General features: G+C 33.4%; 3 protein-coding genes and 1 non-coding gene across 4 annotated transcripts; 1 reads left to right on the top strand and 3 right to left on the bottom strand.

Annotated features, from left to right (window-relative positions):
* Positions 1–2,014: 2,014 nt before the first annotated feature.
* LOC123219975 (arabinogalactan protein 23-like) lies at positions 2,015–2,488 on the top strand. Its single transcript, XM_044641953.1, has one exon. The coding sequence runs from the start codon at positions 2,062–2,064 to the stop codon at positions 2,338–2,340; it is 279 nt and encodes a 92-aa protein (XP_044497888.1). The 5' UTR covers positions 2,015–2,061; the 3' UTR covers positions 2,341–2,488.
* A 3,590-nt stretch (positions 2,489–6,078) lies between these two features.
* Positions 6,079–6,151, bottom strand: TRNAA-UGC. Its single transcript has one exon. It is a non-coding gene; the product is annotated as a tRNA-Ala (tRNA).
* A 342-nt stretch (positions 6,152–6,493) lies between these two features.
* On the bottom strand, positions 6,494–11,463 carry LOC123220481 (probable protein S-acyltransferase 17). The gene is made up of 10 exons (XM_044642715.1): positions 9,963–11,463; positions 9,777–9,870; positions 8,655–8,749; positions 8,386–8,553; positions 8,219–8,291; positions 8,081–8,133; positions 7,748–7,839; positions 7,604–7,656; positions 7,078–7,203; positions 6,494–6,983 (listed from the first exon to the last, which is right to left on the bottom strand). Exons 1-10 carry the CDS (start codon positions 10,109–10,111, stop codon positions 6,705–6,707), a joined length of 1,182 nt encoding a protein of 393 aa, XP_044498650.1. The 5' UTR covers positions 10,112–11,463; the 3' UTR covers positions 6,494–6,704.
* Positions 11,464–12,513: 1,050 nt separating this feature from the next.
* On the bottom strand, positions 12,514–13,398 carry LOC123220270 (histone H2AX). The gene is made up of 2 exons (XM_044642373.1): positions 13,084–13,398; positions 12,514–12,885 (listed from the first exon to the last, which is right to left on the bottom strand). The coding sequence occupies exons 1-2, from the start codon at positions 13,381–13,383 to the stop codon at positions 12,664–12,666; spliced, it is 522 nt and encodes a 173-aa protein (XP_044498308.1). The 5' UTR covers positions 13,384–13,398; the 3' UTR covers positions 12,514–12,663.
* Between the last annotated feature and the right edge of the window lie 3,844 nt (positions 13,399–17,242).

Here is a 17,242-nt window from a genome sequence, read left to right as displayed (position 1 = left end):
GTTTTGGAACTTGCACACCCTACTAGTTTCTATGTTTTCCAGCCAACATAAACGCAATTAATAGTCTCTAAAACATTCATTATTATCCCAATGTGCCTGTAATCATGATTCTCATACAACAAAATCATTAATCATGATCAAACTTACACATCATATAATCATCAATCAACAAACTATAACCTAATACTTCATATTCATGTGTATATATTATCTAGCAAGCAAAATTCCAAAGTTTAGGTTTAATCAATCACACCAAATCATTTAAATCATCTTATAACACTTCTAAGCATTTAAAACCAATAAGATAGAATCATAATCGTCAAAACACAAGAGAAGGAGTAGAGACCACCTACTTGTCCTCCATAGCCAAGCGATTCTTTATGGCTTTAGTGATTTTCAACAATCCATTCTCCTCTCTCGCTCCTCTGGATGCTTAAGACACTACCCTCACTCTCAGTTTGGCTTTGGTTTTGTGAAAACAAGAAAATAAAATCAACTAAATATGACGCCTCTTTTTGTATTTTGCCCAACATGCCTGACAAATGACCATTCGTTCTCCATGAATGATCGTTTCTATTGTTATCTAATTAAGACATGTTTTGAAATTGTTAGGAAACATATTTTATCCAAATTTGGCTCTAGTTTTGTGAATACAATAAAATTAAATCAACCAAATGTAACGTCTCTTTTTTTATTTTGTCAAATAGATTTGACGAACAAGTATTTGTTCTCCATGAACGGTCGTTTATGTCATTATCCAAATAAGACATGTCCTGAAATCGTTGGAAAATTTATCTTATCTAAATTTAAATTTGGTGAACGTATGAATAGAGGTTTATCTTACCATATATGACTGTTCGTCCTCTTTACACTTAACAATTTTTACGCACTTAATGTAACATGACTATTCTGCTATGATATATGGGATATCTATGTCTCATCACCTTACTCTCGAAGAACATGATTACTCTATCTATTATCCTCCCCTTTACTTGGTCTCTTAATTTACCTACGGGAGGAGTATTTGTCCGTTTTACTTGGTCTCACCAAGAAAGGTAACAGAGTATGCGTCTCTCGTCACTTTCTCTTTATCTTTCACTCTGTTTCTGCAAAAAGTAATCTTGATGTATTCTAGAATATGGCCTTGAGGACTTGGTAGAGTTCAAGTGGAAAAATCTGGAAGATGGGAGACGAGTAAGGGAGGGCAAAAGTCAATTTTCCTGGTGATTGGTTCTTTCGTCTTACTTTCATTATATTAATAAGATCATAATCGGCCTATATTTAAATGTGTTTAGCAAGAAACCTGCGTGGCAAACGCCTGGGTTGAATTACTTTCTGTCGTTCACATTATAGTACGAAACATTTGCATCAGAAAATATTAAAAGTTGCATTAAGGAAGTCTCAGATGTATGGTTATCTCTTAAGAAGAGAACTAGGGGTATCTTATTTTCCAGGACTGGATTCAAGTCTAGTCATCTAAGCTCGAATTCAGCTCATTTAAGAGAAATCAAGCTAAAGTTCGATTTGATATTAAAACAACGTTGTTTTGATTTGTATTAATTAAAATAATATCGTTTTAGTCAATTTGTATCGAATTTTGTAAGCTCATAAACTTGATGAGCTCAACATCTTCAAAACTAGAACTTGAGCTCGAGTTTAAAAAAATTGAACTCTTAGACTCAAACTTGTTTCAAAGTCGTTCAAATTAAGCTCGAGATCAAGCCCAAACAAGCCTAATTTGAATCAACCCTACTATTTTTTATGTAATTTAAAATTCAATTTACTATTCTGTAGCTCAAATATAAATTGCTTCCTTGTGCAAATCCATCAAATCCAATAAAACCATTACCCCAAACTTTACAACGTTCCTGCATGCATGCACAGTCCAACACGTAAAACAATTTCCTCCGTCAACAATTAATGCCTAAATATTACCCCTTCCTCCAACATATATATAAACACCTATACCACCCAATACCATAAACACAAAACATAAATATTTATTTCATTTTCTTTGCCTTCATTTAAAATAAAATATTCATATATCTTCTAATATTTATCATGGAGATGAAGAAGATCTTTCTCGTTGTTGTTCTGGCTGCCGCCACTATCAGCAGCGTCTTGGCCGCTGAGACCCCAGCAGCTGCAGGTGAGGCGGCAACAACCGCTCCATCTGCAGCACCAACGGAGGCCGCTGGTCCTGGGGCGGCAGCATCAGGCCCATCTGGGGCTGGGGGCGCAGCAGGCGAAGCCGCTAGTGGGGCGGCCCCATTGCAGGTTTTTGGATCTTTTGTTGGGGCGTCCCTCTTGCCGTTCTTCACTTACTATTTGCAGTATTAATTAATTAAACTCTGGGAATATGAAGATGGAACAAAGAATTAAAATATCCGTCGAAATTGAAGGCAGGCACAGAAGAAAGATGCACAGATTTAGATTAGAGAGCAAGTTTCTTTGATTCATTTGGGTTATATATATTCTTGTATTTGTATTACCATATTATAATTGCAATAAAATTCTGAGATTTTAATTCTTGAATCATCATCTGGATCTTCGCTTCCTTTCTGATAATATAATACTACTTAATAGCAAAGAGCAAGGATATTTATTCTCTGGATCGTTCTTAACCATGTCTGAGTAAATTTCACAGTTGAGTTCATTCACAAGTTTCTTTCCGTGCATAGAGATCCCCTTTTCTTTTAGCATCCTCAACTGAATGTTTCACCCTCCCTTATGTCCACCAGCTTCTCAAGCTCTTTCTAAAGATCTTTAGGTTGTTATTGTAGTTGCACAAATAACGAAATCGGCAGCCTATTGGAGCAAGAGGGCACTCTGCAACTTGCAACAAAAGCTTCTACCGTGTTCAATCTCTCCTTTCAGCTCTACAAAATAAATGAGTCAGTGACCATAATGTTAGAAAATTTTCAGAGGTGGACTAACATTAAATATAATTTTGATCTAATAAAATTGATTAATTAAATATTTAATAATAGATTCTAATTAGGTTTAAGTGATTAATAAAGATAAGTTTAATATATTTAAAAATTATGATTTTAGTTAGTAGCATTAATGTAAGACTTAAGATTTATTAAATATTTTATCAATGTCAATTAAGCTCTTATATATTGACTAAATTCCCACTCCGAAATCAATATAATATTTTTTTATTGAAAATTGTCATTTATAAAGGTTTTAAGAGCGAAAAACTAGTCACTTTCATGGAGGTAATTTTGAGAGTTTTATGGATTCAGATTTGATGAGGTTCCAAGTATTCCTATAATTCTAAAGTTTTAATTCAGTATGTTATATCATATACGTAGGGCTGGACTCGAGTCGAGCCAGCTTGAGTTCGGTGTGGTGGAGCCCGAAACGAGCTGACCTCAGCCGAGCTCGAGCCCGAACAACTTGTTAGATTTTTTAATTAAAAATTTTGATACAAAACGACGTTGTTTTGACCAATATGTATTAAAATGACGTCGTTTTGATAACAAAAAACGAATCGAGTTCGGCTCGGTCCAGCCCGAAACGAGCCGGCCTTAGCCGAGCTCGAACTCGAGCCAACCATATATAAACCGAGCCGAGCTCGAGCTCAGCTCTAATCCAGCCTACCTATACGTAAATCCTATGAAATAAGATTGCATGATTTTATGTTTATCTATACATATCAAATTTTACATGTGGTATTTGAACCAAACATATTACGTTATAGAATATGAATTTGAGCATTGAAATTTGGTTGAAATTAGGAACTAAAATGGAAATTAGAGTTTAATTGAAATCCAATCAAGGTTTATCTCAATTAGTGTTCTTATGTTAAATTAGGGTTTCAAATTTATCGATACAACTCTGAAATCAGAGCTAAATAATTCCTTATTTCGTATTTCAAACATCAAATTTCACTCTGGCGTATTGAAAGCTATTTCCAATCAAGCACTAGGCCAGGTACGTTGGTTGACATCGATCACAAAATTTTATTAATGCTGAATGATCGAAATCACAAGGTGTTTAGCATCTGATGTGCTTCTTTGAACATCTGATCTTATTGAAAATATCAGAAAACTGATATTCAACTGGGGATTAGCCGTTGAAAGTCAGAAGGGCACCTTATCAGTGAAGAAGAGATTTGCATGAGAGCTATTTATCTACTTTAATCAGGTGTGTAATAAATTTTCTGAACCTCATTGTTGCAGAAATTGACGATTAAGGAGATTCACTTACAAATATTATATGATATATTTATTGTATTATATTAATTCAATACATTTTATTATATATATTATTTTTTATTTGCATCTTATTATAGCGTATAATATTGATAATGCTTATAAATGCTTTGTGTGATTTCATTTTGTAAATGCAGCCAATCCATCACATCCAATAAAACCATTTCCCCAAAGTTGACAACATTCCTGCATGCATGCAAAATCCAACACGTAAAACAACCTCCTCCATCAACAATTAATACCTAAATATAACCCCTTCCTCCTACATGTATATATAGCTGAACCACCCAATAACATAAACACAAAACAAATAAAAACAAAAACATTTTTTTCATTTCCTTTTCCTTTCGTTTAGAATAAAATAGTCATTTATCTTCTAACATTTATCATGCAGATGAAGAAGATCTTTCTCATTGTTGTGCTGGCTGCCGCCACTATCAGCAGCGTCTTGGCCGCCGAGACCCCAGCAACCGCAGGTGAGGGGGCAACAACTGCCCCATCTGCAGCACCAACGGAGGCCGCTGGTCCTGGGGCCGCAGCATCAGGCCCAGCTGGTGCTGCTGGGGCTGGGGGGGCAGCAGGCGAAGCCGCTAGCGGGGCAGCCCAATTACAGGTTTTTGGATCCTTTGTTGGAGCGTCCCTTCTCTCTTTCTTGACTTACTACTTGCAGAATTGATTAATTAATTAAACTCTGGGAACATGAAGATGGGTCCGTTGAAATTGAAGGCACAGAAGAAAGATACATAGATTGAGATTAGAGAGCAAGTGTTAATGTTTCATTAACGTAATTTCTTTGATTCATTTGGGTTATACATATATTATTGTATTTGTATTATCATATTATAATTGCAATAAAATTCTAATGTTTTATTTCTTTAATCATCATCTGGATCTTCTCTTCCCATTCAGATAATATAATACTACTGAAAGAGCAAGTCTATTGATTCTCCGAGTAAATGTTCACATGTTGAGTTCATTTACAAGTTTCTTTTCATGAATAAAAATCCACTTTTAACATATTACAGATAAAATTAAGTGATCAATAAAGATAAATATAATATATTTATTACTATACGAGTAAATAGTATGTATATAAGCCAAGTTTATTAGACCTTTGATGATTTATTAATCTTTTATATATTAATTAAATCTCTATTTCAAACCAATACAATACAATTTGATTTATTAAAAGTTGTTATTAAGGTTTTAAGAGCAAGAGACTAATCAATTTAATACAAATAATTTCTAATGCTTCACATATTCAAATTAGTTCTAAGTTATAAGATCAAGATTGCATGACTTTATGGTTGTTCATGTGTATGAAAATCTTATATCACCCTCTCGCTTGCATCCATAAACTTTTCAAGCTCGTTCTAAAGGATTCTTGTTGTTGCACAAATAATGAAACAGTTATTCACAAAAAAAAAAGGTCACAAATTCCAAAGTAAAAATAATTAATAAAATTATGTGTAATTATTTTAGATATATAAATATTTATATACGTTATTATATGATTAAATAATTTTAAATTTAAGATAAAATATAATAATATATATAAATATATTCATGTATATTTAACCAAAATAATTAATATACTATTACTTGCAAATACTGAAGGTCATTCGATAATGGTAAGAAGTGTCATCCAACGCAAATCTCAAAAGCAAAAGATTGGAAGACCATTCAACTTTTGCATTAAAATTTGAAAAATCAAATGTAAAGAAAGACTTATTGTAAGAAGAAGTGCTTATTACGTAACTTTTCTCATCACTGTGGTGTCTTTCAATCATCCTGCTGGTATGTGATTTCTTTTCAATCATACCGCTACTGACAAAAAAGAAATTTCCGCAAAATAAAATGGAGATGCAGGGGATCGAACCCTGTACCTCTCGCATGCAAAGCGAGCGCTCTACCATTTGAGCTACATCCCCTTTTTGATTTACGATTAATTTTACTGATATTTTTAGAGCACTAAATCTTTTCTTCGATTCCCAGTAATCCGAATGTCACATCTGATTAAACATTCTCGTCAGAATAAAATATGTGAATTGTTGCACATTCCAGGTAAAAAGATTTCTCATGTCTTAGAAATGGGTTTTCTATATATGAATCCTGCATTAAGATGAATACTTCTTTAAAAATCACTTGTCAGAAAGTATGACAATCAGCAAACTTTGCCCTTCCAACAAGCTATTCTTAAAGTTCCATGCCCCAAACGTTTTTAGGAGCTTAGGATCACACATGAACACAACACAATTCATGTCATCCATCTCTCTGCACAACAGAATACCCTCAAGCTTTCACTATTGATGAATAATAAGGGCATACAAGGCTCTACAATATCACCGAATACTCCCCTTGAAGCTATCAGAGAGCATTCATGAATCACATTAGAAGAACAAGTTACTTGCCATGAAACTACTGATGGGACAATGCATAAAAACTTGCACCGATAGCCTAGTGTGCATACCATTTACTACAATCTCAGATAGACTTTGATTTTCTCTGTGAAAATGACCGTCTTGTTGATAGGGGATATATGACCTCCCAAATATTGTGAAAAAATCCTTCATCATAGTTGTTATTCTTAATGACAACCTCAGCATCTTCTAGAGGGGAACGTTGAAAGAAAGCTTTCCACTTGCTCTCTGGAGGCTTGCTTTCACTGCTCATTCCAACAATACTTGATTTTAGTGCTTCAGCACTTGCCCTTGCTTCATTTAACTTTCTCTGCCGGTGTATGTAATCTTGCCACTTGAAGATCTGTGGTGTAAGTACATAACCATACATTAATTCACAGTTCCAATGATGTTGTAGAAGGGAATGTAAAGAAAATGGAAATATTTAGCAAAGTCACCTCATTTGTTGTTGTATTTGTGCGACAAAGGTTGGCATGATACCCAAAAAAACCCGCTAGTAGGAGAGAAACAATGGCAAGAAACACCATAAGTAGTACCTGTGTGTTATATGAGCCCAACAGCCACTATTGAACACCAAAAAGAACATTTATGAACAAGCCAAACCGGGCAATTAAATGTCATTGCATTGAGACTCCAATGCACAAATGCAGACATGAGGACAACTAAGGGCCAATCAAAGTAACAGATATCCTCGATATCTAAAAGAAGAAAGAAAACTTATAGTAAATTAAGAAAATATTCTCAAAAACCTCAGTACTCAAGTCAAAAAACAATAAATACCACATTTTCTTGAAACAAATAGAAGAATGATCCCTTGGATTTTAATGCTTGGGTAAATAGAAATATATGATAGGAAAAATGCTATTCTTTGTTGAAGCTTTCCAAAACATGACTTTCGGCTCATGCCTGAAAAGACAGCATCAGATCAAAGAAGGTGTGAACAGAGAAAATCATAAAGCTCACCTGTACAACATGTGGAGCTAAGCTGTAAAAAGAATTGTCTATGCCATAATAAACTGCAAAACAAGATAAAGAGAGGCAAGCCACAATGAGACTTGTAAGCAGAAGTCTTAAAACTAGATGATTTTAAAGGTAAATCATCTTTACCTGTTAGAATATATACAACTCTTAATTCCTTCAATCGTCCAGCAAGAACCAATCCAATCACAATGGTTCCATATAGACAAAGAAGAAAATGCCTGCAAAACAGTAATGAAGAATTTAGCATAATAAACAAACAAACGACAGAGCTGTAAAGATGAGTTTGACCCCTAATATTAACCAAAAAAAGTGTATTTATATCTCCAAACACCAACCCAAAAATGAAACATATTGACAGCACAAGCATATAAACAAACCAATGATCAGAATAAACTGCCTCAACCCAAACTACATTGCTTGCTGATAGAGTAATTTTTTGATAAATCATATAGTACTCACCATAAAAGAAAAGCCCAGAAGTATCGGGTATTTCTCTCCCCTATACAATTATTCTGCAATAATAAAGAAACTTCATTAGAAACCAAAAAATTTAATGGTTTTTGATATACAACTAAAATGGTTTAATATAATGCGAACCATCCATCCACAATGGTGGTCAAATCGAGCAACACACCGACCACATATGCTGCAGTGTTTGGACCTAGCAGGCCTGAAGCAGAGATTCAATGAAGAAGTCCCATCATTATAAATAAAAGAGAAAAAGTTCAAAAGAGCATGTTTACAAGGAAAACCAATGAACTCACTTTGGAATTTTACAAGTTGAACATTCTTTCTCTGTGAATATAATATTGTCATAGGGATAAGCAGAGAGATACTGTGAAACATTCTCTGCATTCACAGTTCCTGCATCAGTAAAGCTAGTCAACAGGAAAAGTATAACCCCGACAACAACTCCCAACAAGCTTGTGTACCTGGAAAAACATCCAAATAAATGACGAAGTTTGGAACAGAACACATGGAGGGAATTGTAATGCCATCAAAAGAGTAAGCATATCCATACATGGCATGTTACCTGTGAATTCCACTCAAATAATATCCAGGAATATAGCTAAAGCATGACTTTGCAATAAAATAGTAAGTCCCAGCAATTATTGCCAAATAAATTATCTGCAGTAAAAGAAACAGTTTTACAAAAGATGTAATGTGCCATAACAAGAAAGCAAATACCATGTGTATATTAGATCACCCACACAAGAAACAATTATAATCATAAGTAACAGTTAAATTTCAACAGGCAGTAGAAATTTAAAATGAAAATCAGAGCATGTTAAGGTCAAGCCTGACAACCCAAATGCCAAAAACAAAAACTAACGATGCACTTTGAATACTTGTATCACCAATACAAGTGCTTCAAATACCCAATACAACATTAATACCTATCTTTTTCATGCTCAAAAAAATACATGAAAACACATTTTGAGACCAAAAAAGCACTTCAATTGTTTTTGGAGAAGCACAAAATAGAAGTTTTTTTGAAAGCACTCCAAGTTAAAAAGTTGTGATTTTTGAAGAAGCAATTTTCTTCCTAAAGCAACATCAAAATTCTGATCTTTTTTTTTTATTGATATAAATGGTACTCACTCAAGCACTCCAAAACACACCCTAGAGCTATACACATTCATCAGAAAATCCCAAATATTCTAGTCGAATCAGTATCATTTAAACCCTTTTCCAAAGAAGTACTTGATAGTCCTTGTTTCTTAAAGTACTTGTTAGTGATATTGGACGACATTTTAACTCAAAAGCACTTCCAACAAGAGCACTCTCAAATACACCATCACTCAAATCCCAAATTTCCTAGGTAAAAACCTATCATTTGCAATCCTTTCCAAGACCTTCTGTACCTCAAAGCACTTGTAAATGCTTATTCGATAGCATTTCTCTTCAAAAGAGGTTCCTACAGAAGTACTCTCAATAGACCCCAAAACTATAATCACCCATCACTAAACCCCGAAAATCCCCACTAAAACACTATAATTCAAGTCAACAATCTCAATTTCAAACAAACAAGAAAAAGAACAAGCGCTAGAACACTATAATCAACAACATTCACAGCCATCCCAACTACGAAATCCATGTTTTACTCAAATTCGACAAATAATGAACATCCCCAAATAAATAAGCAAGAACAAACCTGTAAAATCGGGTTAGGCCGATTGCAACAAAAATACTCAACAGAAAGAATCGCATTAGTGCCCTTCTCCCCACACACAAACCCAACAAACCGGCTACAATTAAAAAAAAAAAAAAACAGAAATAAAATCACGACAGCGAATCAAAACCTCAGAAAAGAAAAAAAAGCAGGTGTTGTGGTCCGTACAGAAGGTAATCGTAGGCGCCAAAAGTGAGAAACCGATGGATGCATTCAATGGGGGTGCCTTGAAAGATGGGCCATTGGCCACAGAGGAAAGATACGACAACTAAGGCCGTGATGAGGCCGTAGATTATGAGAACCCAGGGAAAATCCATGCTTTACCTTGTTTTAAAGAGAGGGAGTTGAAGATGTGTAGGCGAGTATTCAGTTTCGTCAGTCTTTTTTCGTTGGTGAAGTTAGCTTGCGAACGGCGTTTGACTTGGGTTACTTTCATACAAAGTAAATTGTGAGTTTCCGCCTAAGTTGGGGAAAACTACAGAGTCTCATCTCGGAGTTCTTAAATTATAAAGTTCATCCAAAACTTAACGTTATTAACGAAAAGCTCTAATACAGTGTTTTATGGCTGTCGGCCGGAAAGGTGTTATCAGAAAATATTAAATAAGCAGTGAGAGAGACAATCACATAATGACGTTATGAAATAGATCCGTTGGATAGGGATTTACGAAAGATCTGTTGCAGACTAAAACCAAATACATCCATCCTGCAAATTCCGTCCAATTGAACCAAGATTTTCATCCTCCACTCGGTTTCAATTCCTTTGAGGCACCTGCATAACTAATTCCCTCTTCGTAAGAAGCCCACATATCCAAAAGGGTATCAGCCTGAAACAAAAATTGAGCTAGTCAGATTGCTTAACAAGCAGACGAGCTACTCCAGAAACACCGAAGGCTACCGTGCTTTCCTAGCAAATCCTTGACTAAAGCAAGAGCCGACCTCTCATTCCCTTGCTTAGTTCCGTAGCTCTTGCTATAACACTTGTCCTTCAGAGACTACTCTAATTTCAGATGAGCTAACAAATAATAATTATTTGCGGTAGCAAATGAGAAAGCTCTGGCCTTTAGACGTCCATTCAACTGAGAGAAGCTCACCTCAGAGGAGCAAACAAAAATTGATTAATGAGCCAAATTCTGAGAAAAATTATGTTAATCTGTCATATGTGGACCTCAAACGAACTTCGACATGTTTCATTGTTACGACGGCGTTTCGAATCTTTCTGGAGAACCTAAAGGAATTTTTGCACAGAAAAAGAATGAACTTGGCGGTGAGCTCTAACCTTGGAACAGAAATGGAAGGGAAGCTGATTTAACAACACGGAAAAGAGCGGACTAAGAGCTTTCGATAGGCAATTTCCAAGCCGCTGCCAATCTCTTTAAGCAGCCACAAGCCTACAAGGAAAGCTCGGCGGTCTTCGTGGCCTTGGTGCCGCTAAACAGGTCATCTCTCTCCCTTGGTTTTACCCAAAAGGCTGATATCGTTGAATGAATTAGAGCTAAATTCGGTGGAATTATCATCTGTGAGATCGTTGTATATCAATTATGGATTCAATTGAAAGTTGCAGTCGGTTTGATTCATTAGATGAGTGTTCTTATTCATTTTTAATGTTAGAATGTAGCTTTCTTAATCCATCATTTTACATTTCATTAATTGTTCTCGGAATTTTCACTGATAAATTTGAATTGTGATGCACAAAATAACCTTGTTTTCACTCTCTGATTTCAAGATTAGTCTTTCTTTCCAGAAGTTTATCTTATCCTTTAGAAAAAGGAAAAAGAAAACTTAAATTCCATAATGTAGCATTATGTCATTTCTTCGCAAATAAGCAAGGTATAATATACTATTCCGGAGATTTTATGCAGGAAATGTAACTTTCATATCAATTTTGATGTTAAATTAGTAAATATTTGTTTCATGGCAGGTCCCTATGAGATTTGAGTATTGACTGATTTTGGTGATTTCATCTGTAAAATGTTTGAACTTCCATTTGTTTTAAAAAGTTCCTAATATCTGACAATATGACTTGTCCTTCTTTTGCTTTAACAAGTTCAAAGTGATAGAGTTTAAACCTTGGTGGAAGATGAAGGCTTTGGGTCTCTTTGTGAAGAAGATGACCGACCGCTTGCTGTCTTTCCTTCCAATCAAAATGTAACCAGTTTATAATTATAAACGTGAGGTAAAATTTGATTTGCCTGCAATTACATATTGCTGAATATACTGTTTCCTTGGTAATTGGTAAAATAAAGGTTTTTAATGATAAAAAATCTTGTAGATTGGTATGTTAACCATAGCCTTCCAAGCTCCAACATGACTGTAGGTGAAAAAGATGTTGCTAAAACACTGAAACTAAGATGCAAAGATGGAGAATCTGCAGTAGGATTCATTAAACCAGGGGATGATATATTTATAAGTGTATGCTTCTTTTCATTATCTCTTTCATCCTCAGCACATGCCTTAAGTTGTAAGATACATTTGCACACCATGATGCTGGTCATTTTCTTGCTGCCTAATTGCTGGGAGTTCTTCCCAGAGATTATGAGGCACCCAAGAAACAAGCTCTGAGGCAGGATGAATTTGCTGCAGGAAGATTAAAATTCATGGGTTTTGAATTTCTTTACGTGTGCATTTTTCTTCAGCAGAAAGCTAGTTTCATCCAAGGTGATCATAAATGTAGAAAACTCTTGGAGAAATGGACCAGTTCTAGAAGCCACGAAAAACAGAATGAATAAAACTTGCATAGACTGATTGATTAATCACAAAGCTGATTATAAAACCCTAACATATCAAAATCCCAGTTAACCAAACTCCTCATCCTTTTTGTTATATTACAAGGCCAGGAAAACATAACCTAGAAAAAAAACCTAAAAGCAGATTAAAACTCTTGCGAAGCAGAGCCAATTTCTCCCTTTCCTTTGCCAACCTTCTTGGGAAGCAGATTCTGATGAATGTTAGGCAAGACACCTCCACTGGCGATTGTAACTGTCCCCAGAAGCTTACTCAGCTCTTCGTCATTCCTTACTGCCAATTGTATGTGCCTCGGCACAATACGATTCTTCTTGTTGTCCCTCGCCGCATTCCCTGCAAGCTCCAATACCTACAAAAAACCAAGACCAAAACCAACAATTGAAAAACATTAATTTTACCAAAAAAAAAATAAATCCTTATGAAGAAGACTCATTTAGGTAATCAATGAAACCCAAACAGTAATTAAAACCTAATCATCTAGGTATGGCAAACAAAAACAAAACAGAGAACACAACAACACAAATTACTACTAGAAAAAAAATCGTACTTCGGCAGCGAGATACTCAAGCACAGCAGAGAGGTAGACGGGAGCTCCGGCCCCGACTCGCTCAGCGTACTTTCCAGCTTTCAAGAACCTAGCAATACGACCGACTGGGAACTGAAGCCCAGCCTTTTGCGATCGCGACACCGACTTCGATGACTTCGGCTTACCTCTGCCTCCCTTTGTCGTACCGCCAGTAGAACTCATCCTTCTATCGAAAACTGAAACTTTAACCCTAGATTTTGTAGGAAGATTTGAAGCCAAACAGAATGAAAGGATGTTTGATTTCGATGAATAGACGGGCATGAGGGCTTATAAAGGAAGTGTTATTGTGTTGTGATTGGTGGACGGATGGTAACACAGATAGCCAGCGTGGCACTTTAAATTCGGGTTAGCGGGAAAATGTGTCATTGCTTGGAGCGGTTTTTCGCGGGCTGCGTTTTATGATTTGGGACAGTGCTAAACGACGTCGTTCTGGTTTGAATTTAGTTTCGCCATCAATTTCTTTCCTCCACAGTATTGATGAAATTTCTGTAAATTTAAATTTATTTTAATTGTAAAAATTAGCCAACTAAGTGAGAATAAAAGCCCATTGGGTCATTAGTTTGGCGCTTGTAAGTGGGCCGCTGAATATGGGCCATTGTTCTTCTGTTTTAGTCTTTGAGATCCGTTTGTTTCCTGAGAAAGTTTCATGTCAACAATTTAGAAATTGACCTTCAAGTTATGATTGCATATTTATGTCATAATTATGATTTGATAATACTTATCACCTTAATCAAATACTTTAATTATTAATCGTGATTAAGATAATTTTTCATGAAACAATCGAATTAATTATTATTTTCATATGGTATGATATTGACTTTCAATTAAAAAAAGGTTTATTAATTTAGCCATTGTAAATTAGATGTAATTTTATCTATTATATGGTCGCTACCAAAGTGAAGGCAAAGGCTACCAATGTCCCAAAAACAGTTTTCAAAAAATAAGTTGAGTGGTAATTGATGAGTTTCTTGTATAAAAGAATATTCAAATCCTTTTTAATAATATTTTAATATTAAATTTTTTACTAATTTAGTTCAAATGAAATTCTTTATTAAAATGCAAAATGCAACTGAAATTCTAGAGGCTTAAAATGTAAATTGTTAAGATGAAAAAGGGAAATGAAATTGCTCAAATTAAGGTTGGATTCGAAGCGAGATTATTCGAGCTCGAAATGAGCTTTGCTAGAACGAGCCCAAGCCCGAGCCTAAATGCCAACCTGAATTTTAAGTAAAAAAAAAAAATACAAGTTCAAATCTGAACACCGGTTAAGCGAACTGAGCCCGGCTCGCAAGCCGCTCACTCAAATAAAAAAACATAATTTTAAGCAAAAAACGACACCGTTTGTTTCTTGAAATACAAGCTCAAAATGAATCTAAGTCCGAACACACGAACCCGAACTGTAAAAATATGAAACTAGCCGAACACGAATATGTGTTTAGCGAGCTCACGAGCCCAAACCCGAGCCCGAGCTTGAGCTCACTGAAAATGAGCCGAAAAAGAGTTGGGCCCTGTTCGGGCTCGGTTCAGCTTGTACCCAACCCTAGCTCAAATGTTTGGTTTTTTTTTTTTTTTATAAGAAAACTCAATTTAAATTAGATTGTCACTTTTTTATGATCAAATCAATTATATTAGACAAGATAAACCCTAAATTTAATGATCAATTTTATAATTATTAAATTAAATAATTAATATTAATATATCTTTAAAAAAAATTTAAATTTATGCTGCGAAATTGGTGGAATAGTAGATAGATGGATAGAGTTTTTGAGGTCATCATCAAGTTGAACTTTCCAGCAACAAAACCAAGCATTTTTCCAGGCTCCAGCTTTTGATTCCTAACCTAGAAAAGAAAGCCTAGCTATATTTGGCTCTTTGCGAGATTCCTGCTCTCTTTCATCCTATAATTCAATCAATGTGTCAGCAACATGCTTGTTGAAACGAAATCTTCAGTGGAAGGAATCTCTCTAACCCTAACTTAACATAAAAAAAATTCAAATTTGTTAATAAATCTTTGTTTTTATGATAAATTAAAATATAAAATATATTTCAGAAGACCAAAAAATAAAATAATTAACACACAAAACACAAATCCCACACGTGTGGTATCAGCTTATGAATGCGCCCTAAAATATCTTTCTTTTTTAAATTCTTCTAAAAAATTGCAATTATAAATTCAATTTACAACCACAAATTAATTGAAATTCCATTTGTCAAAATTTCAATGATTGAATATTGCCAATTTAGCAATCATTATTTGAATAATTTCATAAACACCCCAATATTTTTTTCTGCTTCCCCGCTATCACCATTGCATCTTCTCAATAATTATAATTAATTCTGGTCATGTATTGTTACCAGAAACAAACAATGGACAAAGACTTATTCATATTTAAAAATTATTATATTTTTATCTCTTTTTTTCTTTTAAACTCTAAAAATTAATAATTTTTCTCTATATAAAATTTTTAAAAAATAATATTTTTACCTTAAAATTTATTTTTCAATCTCTAACAACCTCTCTTTCATGACACTTTCTTCCCTTTAGTAATATCTATCTTCTCATCTCTCCCTTCAATCAATGTCATTCTAAGTCAGGAAAACAAAACTCTTTGTCTTTCCAAAAAGGACAAGAAAAATGTTCATCTTCTTCTAGAAAAATAAAAAGTTTCATCTTTTCAATTTTGAATGATATCGATCGAAAAGAGAGATAAGAAAAAAAAAACTATTAGAGAGAGAGACTGCTAGAAATGATGTCAGAGATTGAAAAATAAATCCTATCAAAATAATATTATTTTTTAAAATTTTATTTAGAGAAAAATTTGTTAATTTTTAGAGTTTATAAAAAAAATTAGTTTATTATTAATATTAAAAATAAATAATGATTTTATCTTTAAAATTAACAGATTTAATAATCTATAAAATAGTAAACAAAATTTTCAAAATTAAAATATAAAAATAAAAAAATAATTTTTAGATGGAAATAAGGTAAAAAACAATTAGCAAAAATATGAGAAAGTAATTGAAATGTGATTGTGAAGAAAATTGGTCCAAAACACCTCGATAACAAATACGTAAATATAAATAGGGGGAAGATGGTAATTAATTAATATGATTTTACGTATTTGGAGGGAGAAAAAAAAAAAAAAAAAAAAAAAAGCCTAAAGGGGCTCCCAGTTGTTGCCCCATTCCCAATACTTCCAAAAATTACTGTTCATTCAGGGCCTACGCAAACCTGCCCTGCCCTGCCACCATTGTGTGATTGTGAACTTCTGGACATTGACTGACTTCTGGCTTACACTTTGCTCACTGCATTCTTCTTCCGTATCAGACAACTTTTAATTATTTCACCCTACTCTTTTCTTTTTCTTTCTCTATTATCTTTACACACAACTCGGGGATATTTTGGGGGTGACGGAAAAAGAAATTTGGTACAAATATTTAGTTTAAATAATATTTTATTATAAAAATTAAAATATTATTTAAATAATTATTAAATATAAATAATTATTATATTTGATAAAATTTAATAAATATTTGATTAAAAATAATAAAAAATACTAAGATATATTATTATATATAATTATTATAAAATATATTTTATATTATTAGTTATACTAATTAAAATTAAAGTTATTTTTGTCTAAAAAATAATAAATAATAAAATTATAATAAAATCAATATTACTTTAATAATTTTTTAATAAAATTAATAATTAAATTACTACTTATATTATTTATTGTATCATTATTTATGATAAAATATTATCATAATATTTTATTATTTGATAAAATAAAATAATATTAGTAATAAAAGATCAATTATTAAAATAATATTGTAATACTTGAAGCAAACAACCTTTATATGTAAAAGAGTATTGATTTAAATCCTCTCAACGATATTTTAAAATTAAACTTTTAACTTATTTAGTTCAATAGTTATATAATTGATCACTAAATTAGAGATTTGACCTATTAAGAGTGATTAATTTTATCTTCACCTAAATAATTTTACTCAGATGAAGTTTCTTGTGATAGAAAGAAAAAAATTTAACTTCTTTATTTTATTTTCTTGCAAAAAAAAAAAAATTAGCTCCATATGGTTCTCAAAACATAACAAAAAA

Source organism: Mangifera indica, chromosome 7, assembly GCF_011075055.1.
Source record: "Mangifera indica cultivar Alphonso chromosome 7, CATAS_Mindica_2.1, whole genome shotgun sequence".
Classification (NCBI taxonomy): Eukaryota; Viridiplantae; Streptophyta; class Magnoliopsida; order Sapindales; family Anacardiaceae; genus Mangifera; species Mangifera indica.
Note: the sequence above shows the minus strand (reverse complement) of the source record. Positions and strands in the feature narration are given on the sequence as shown.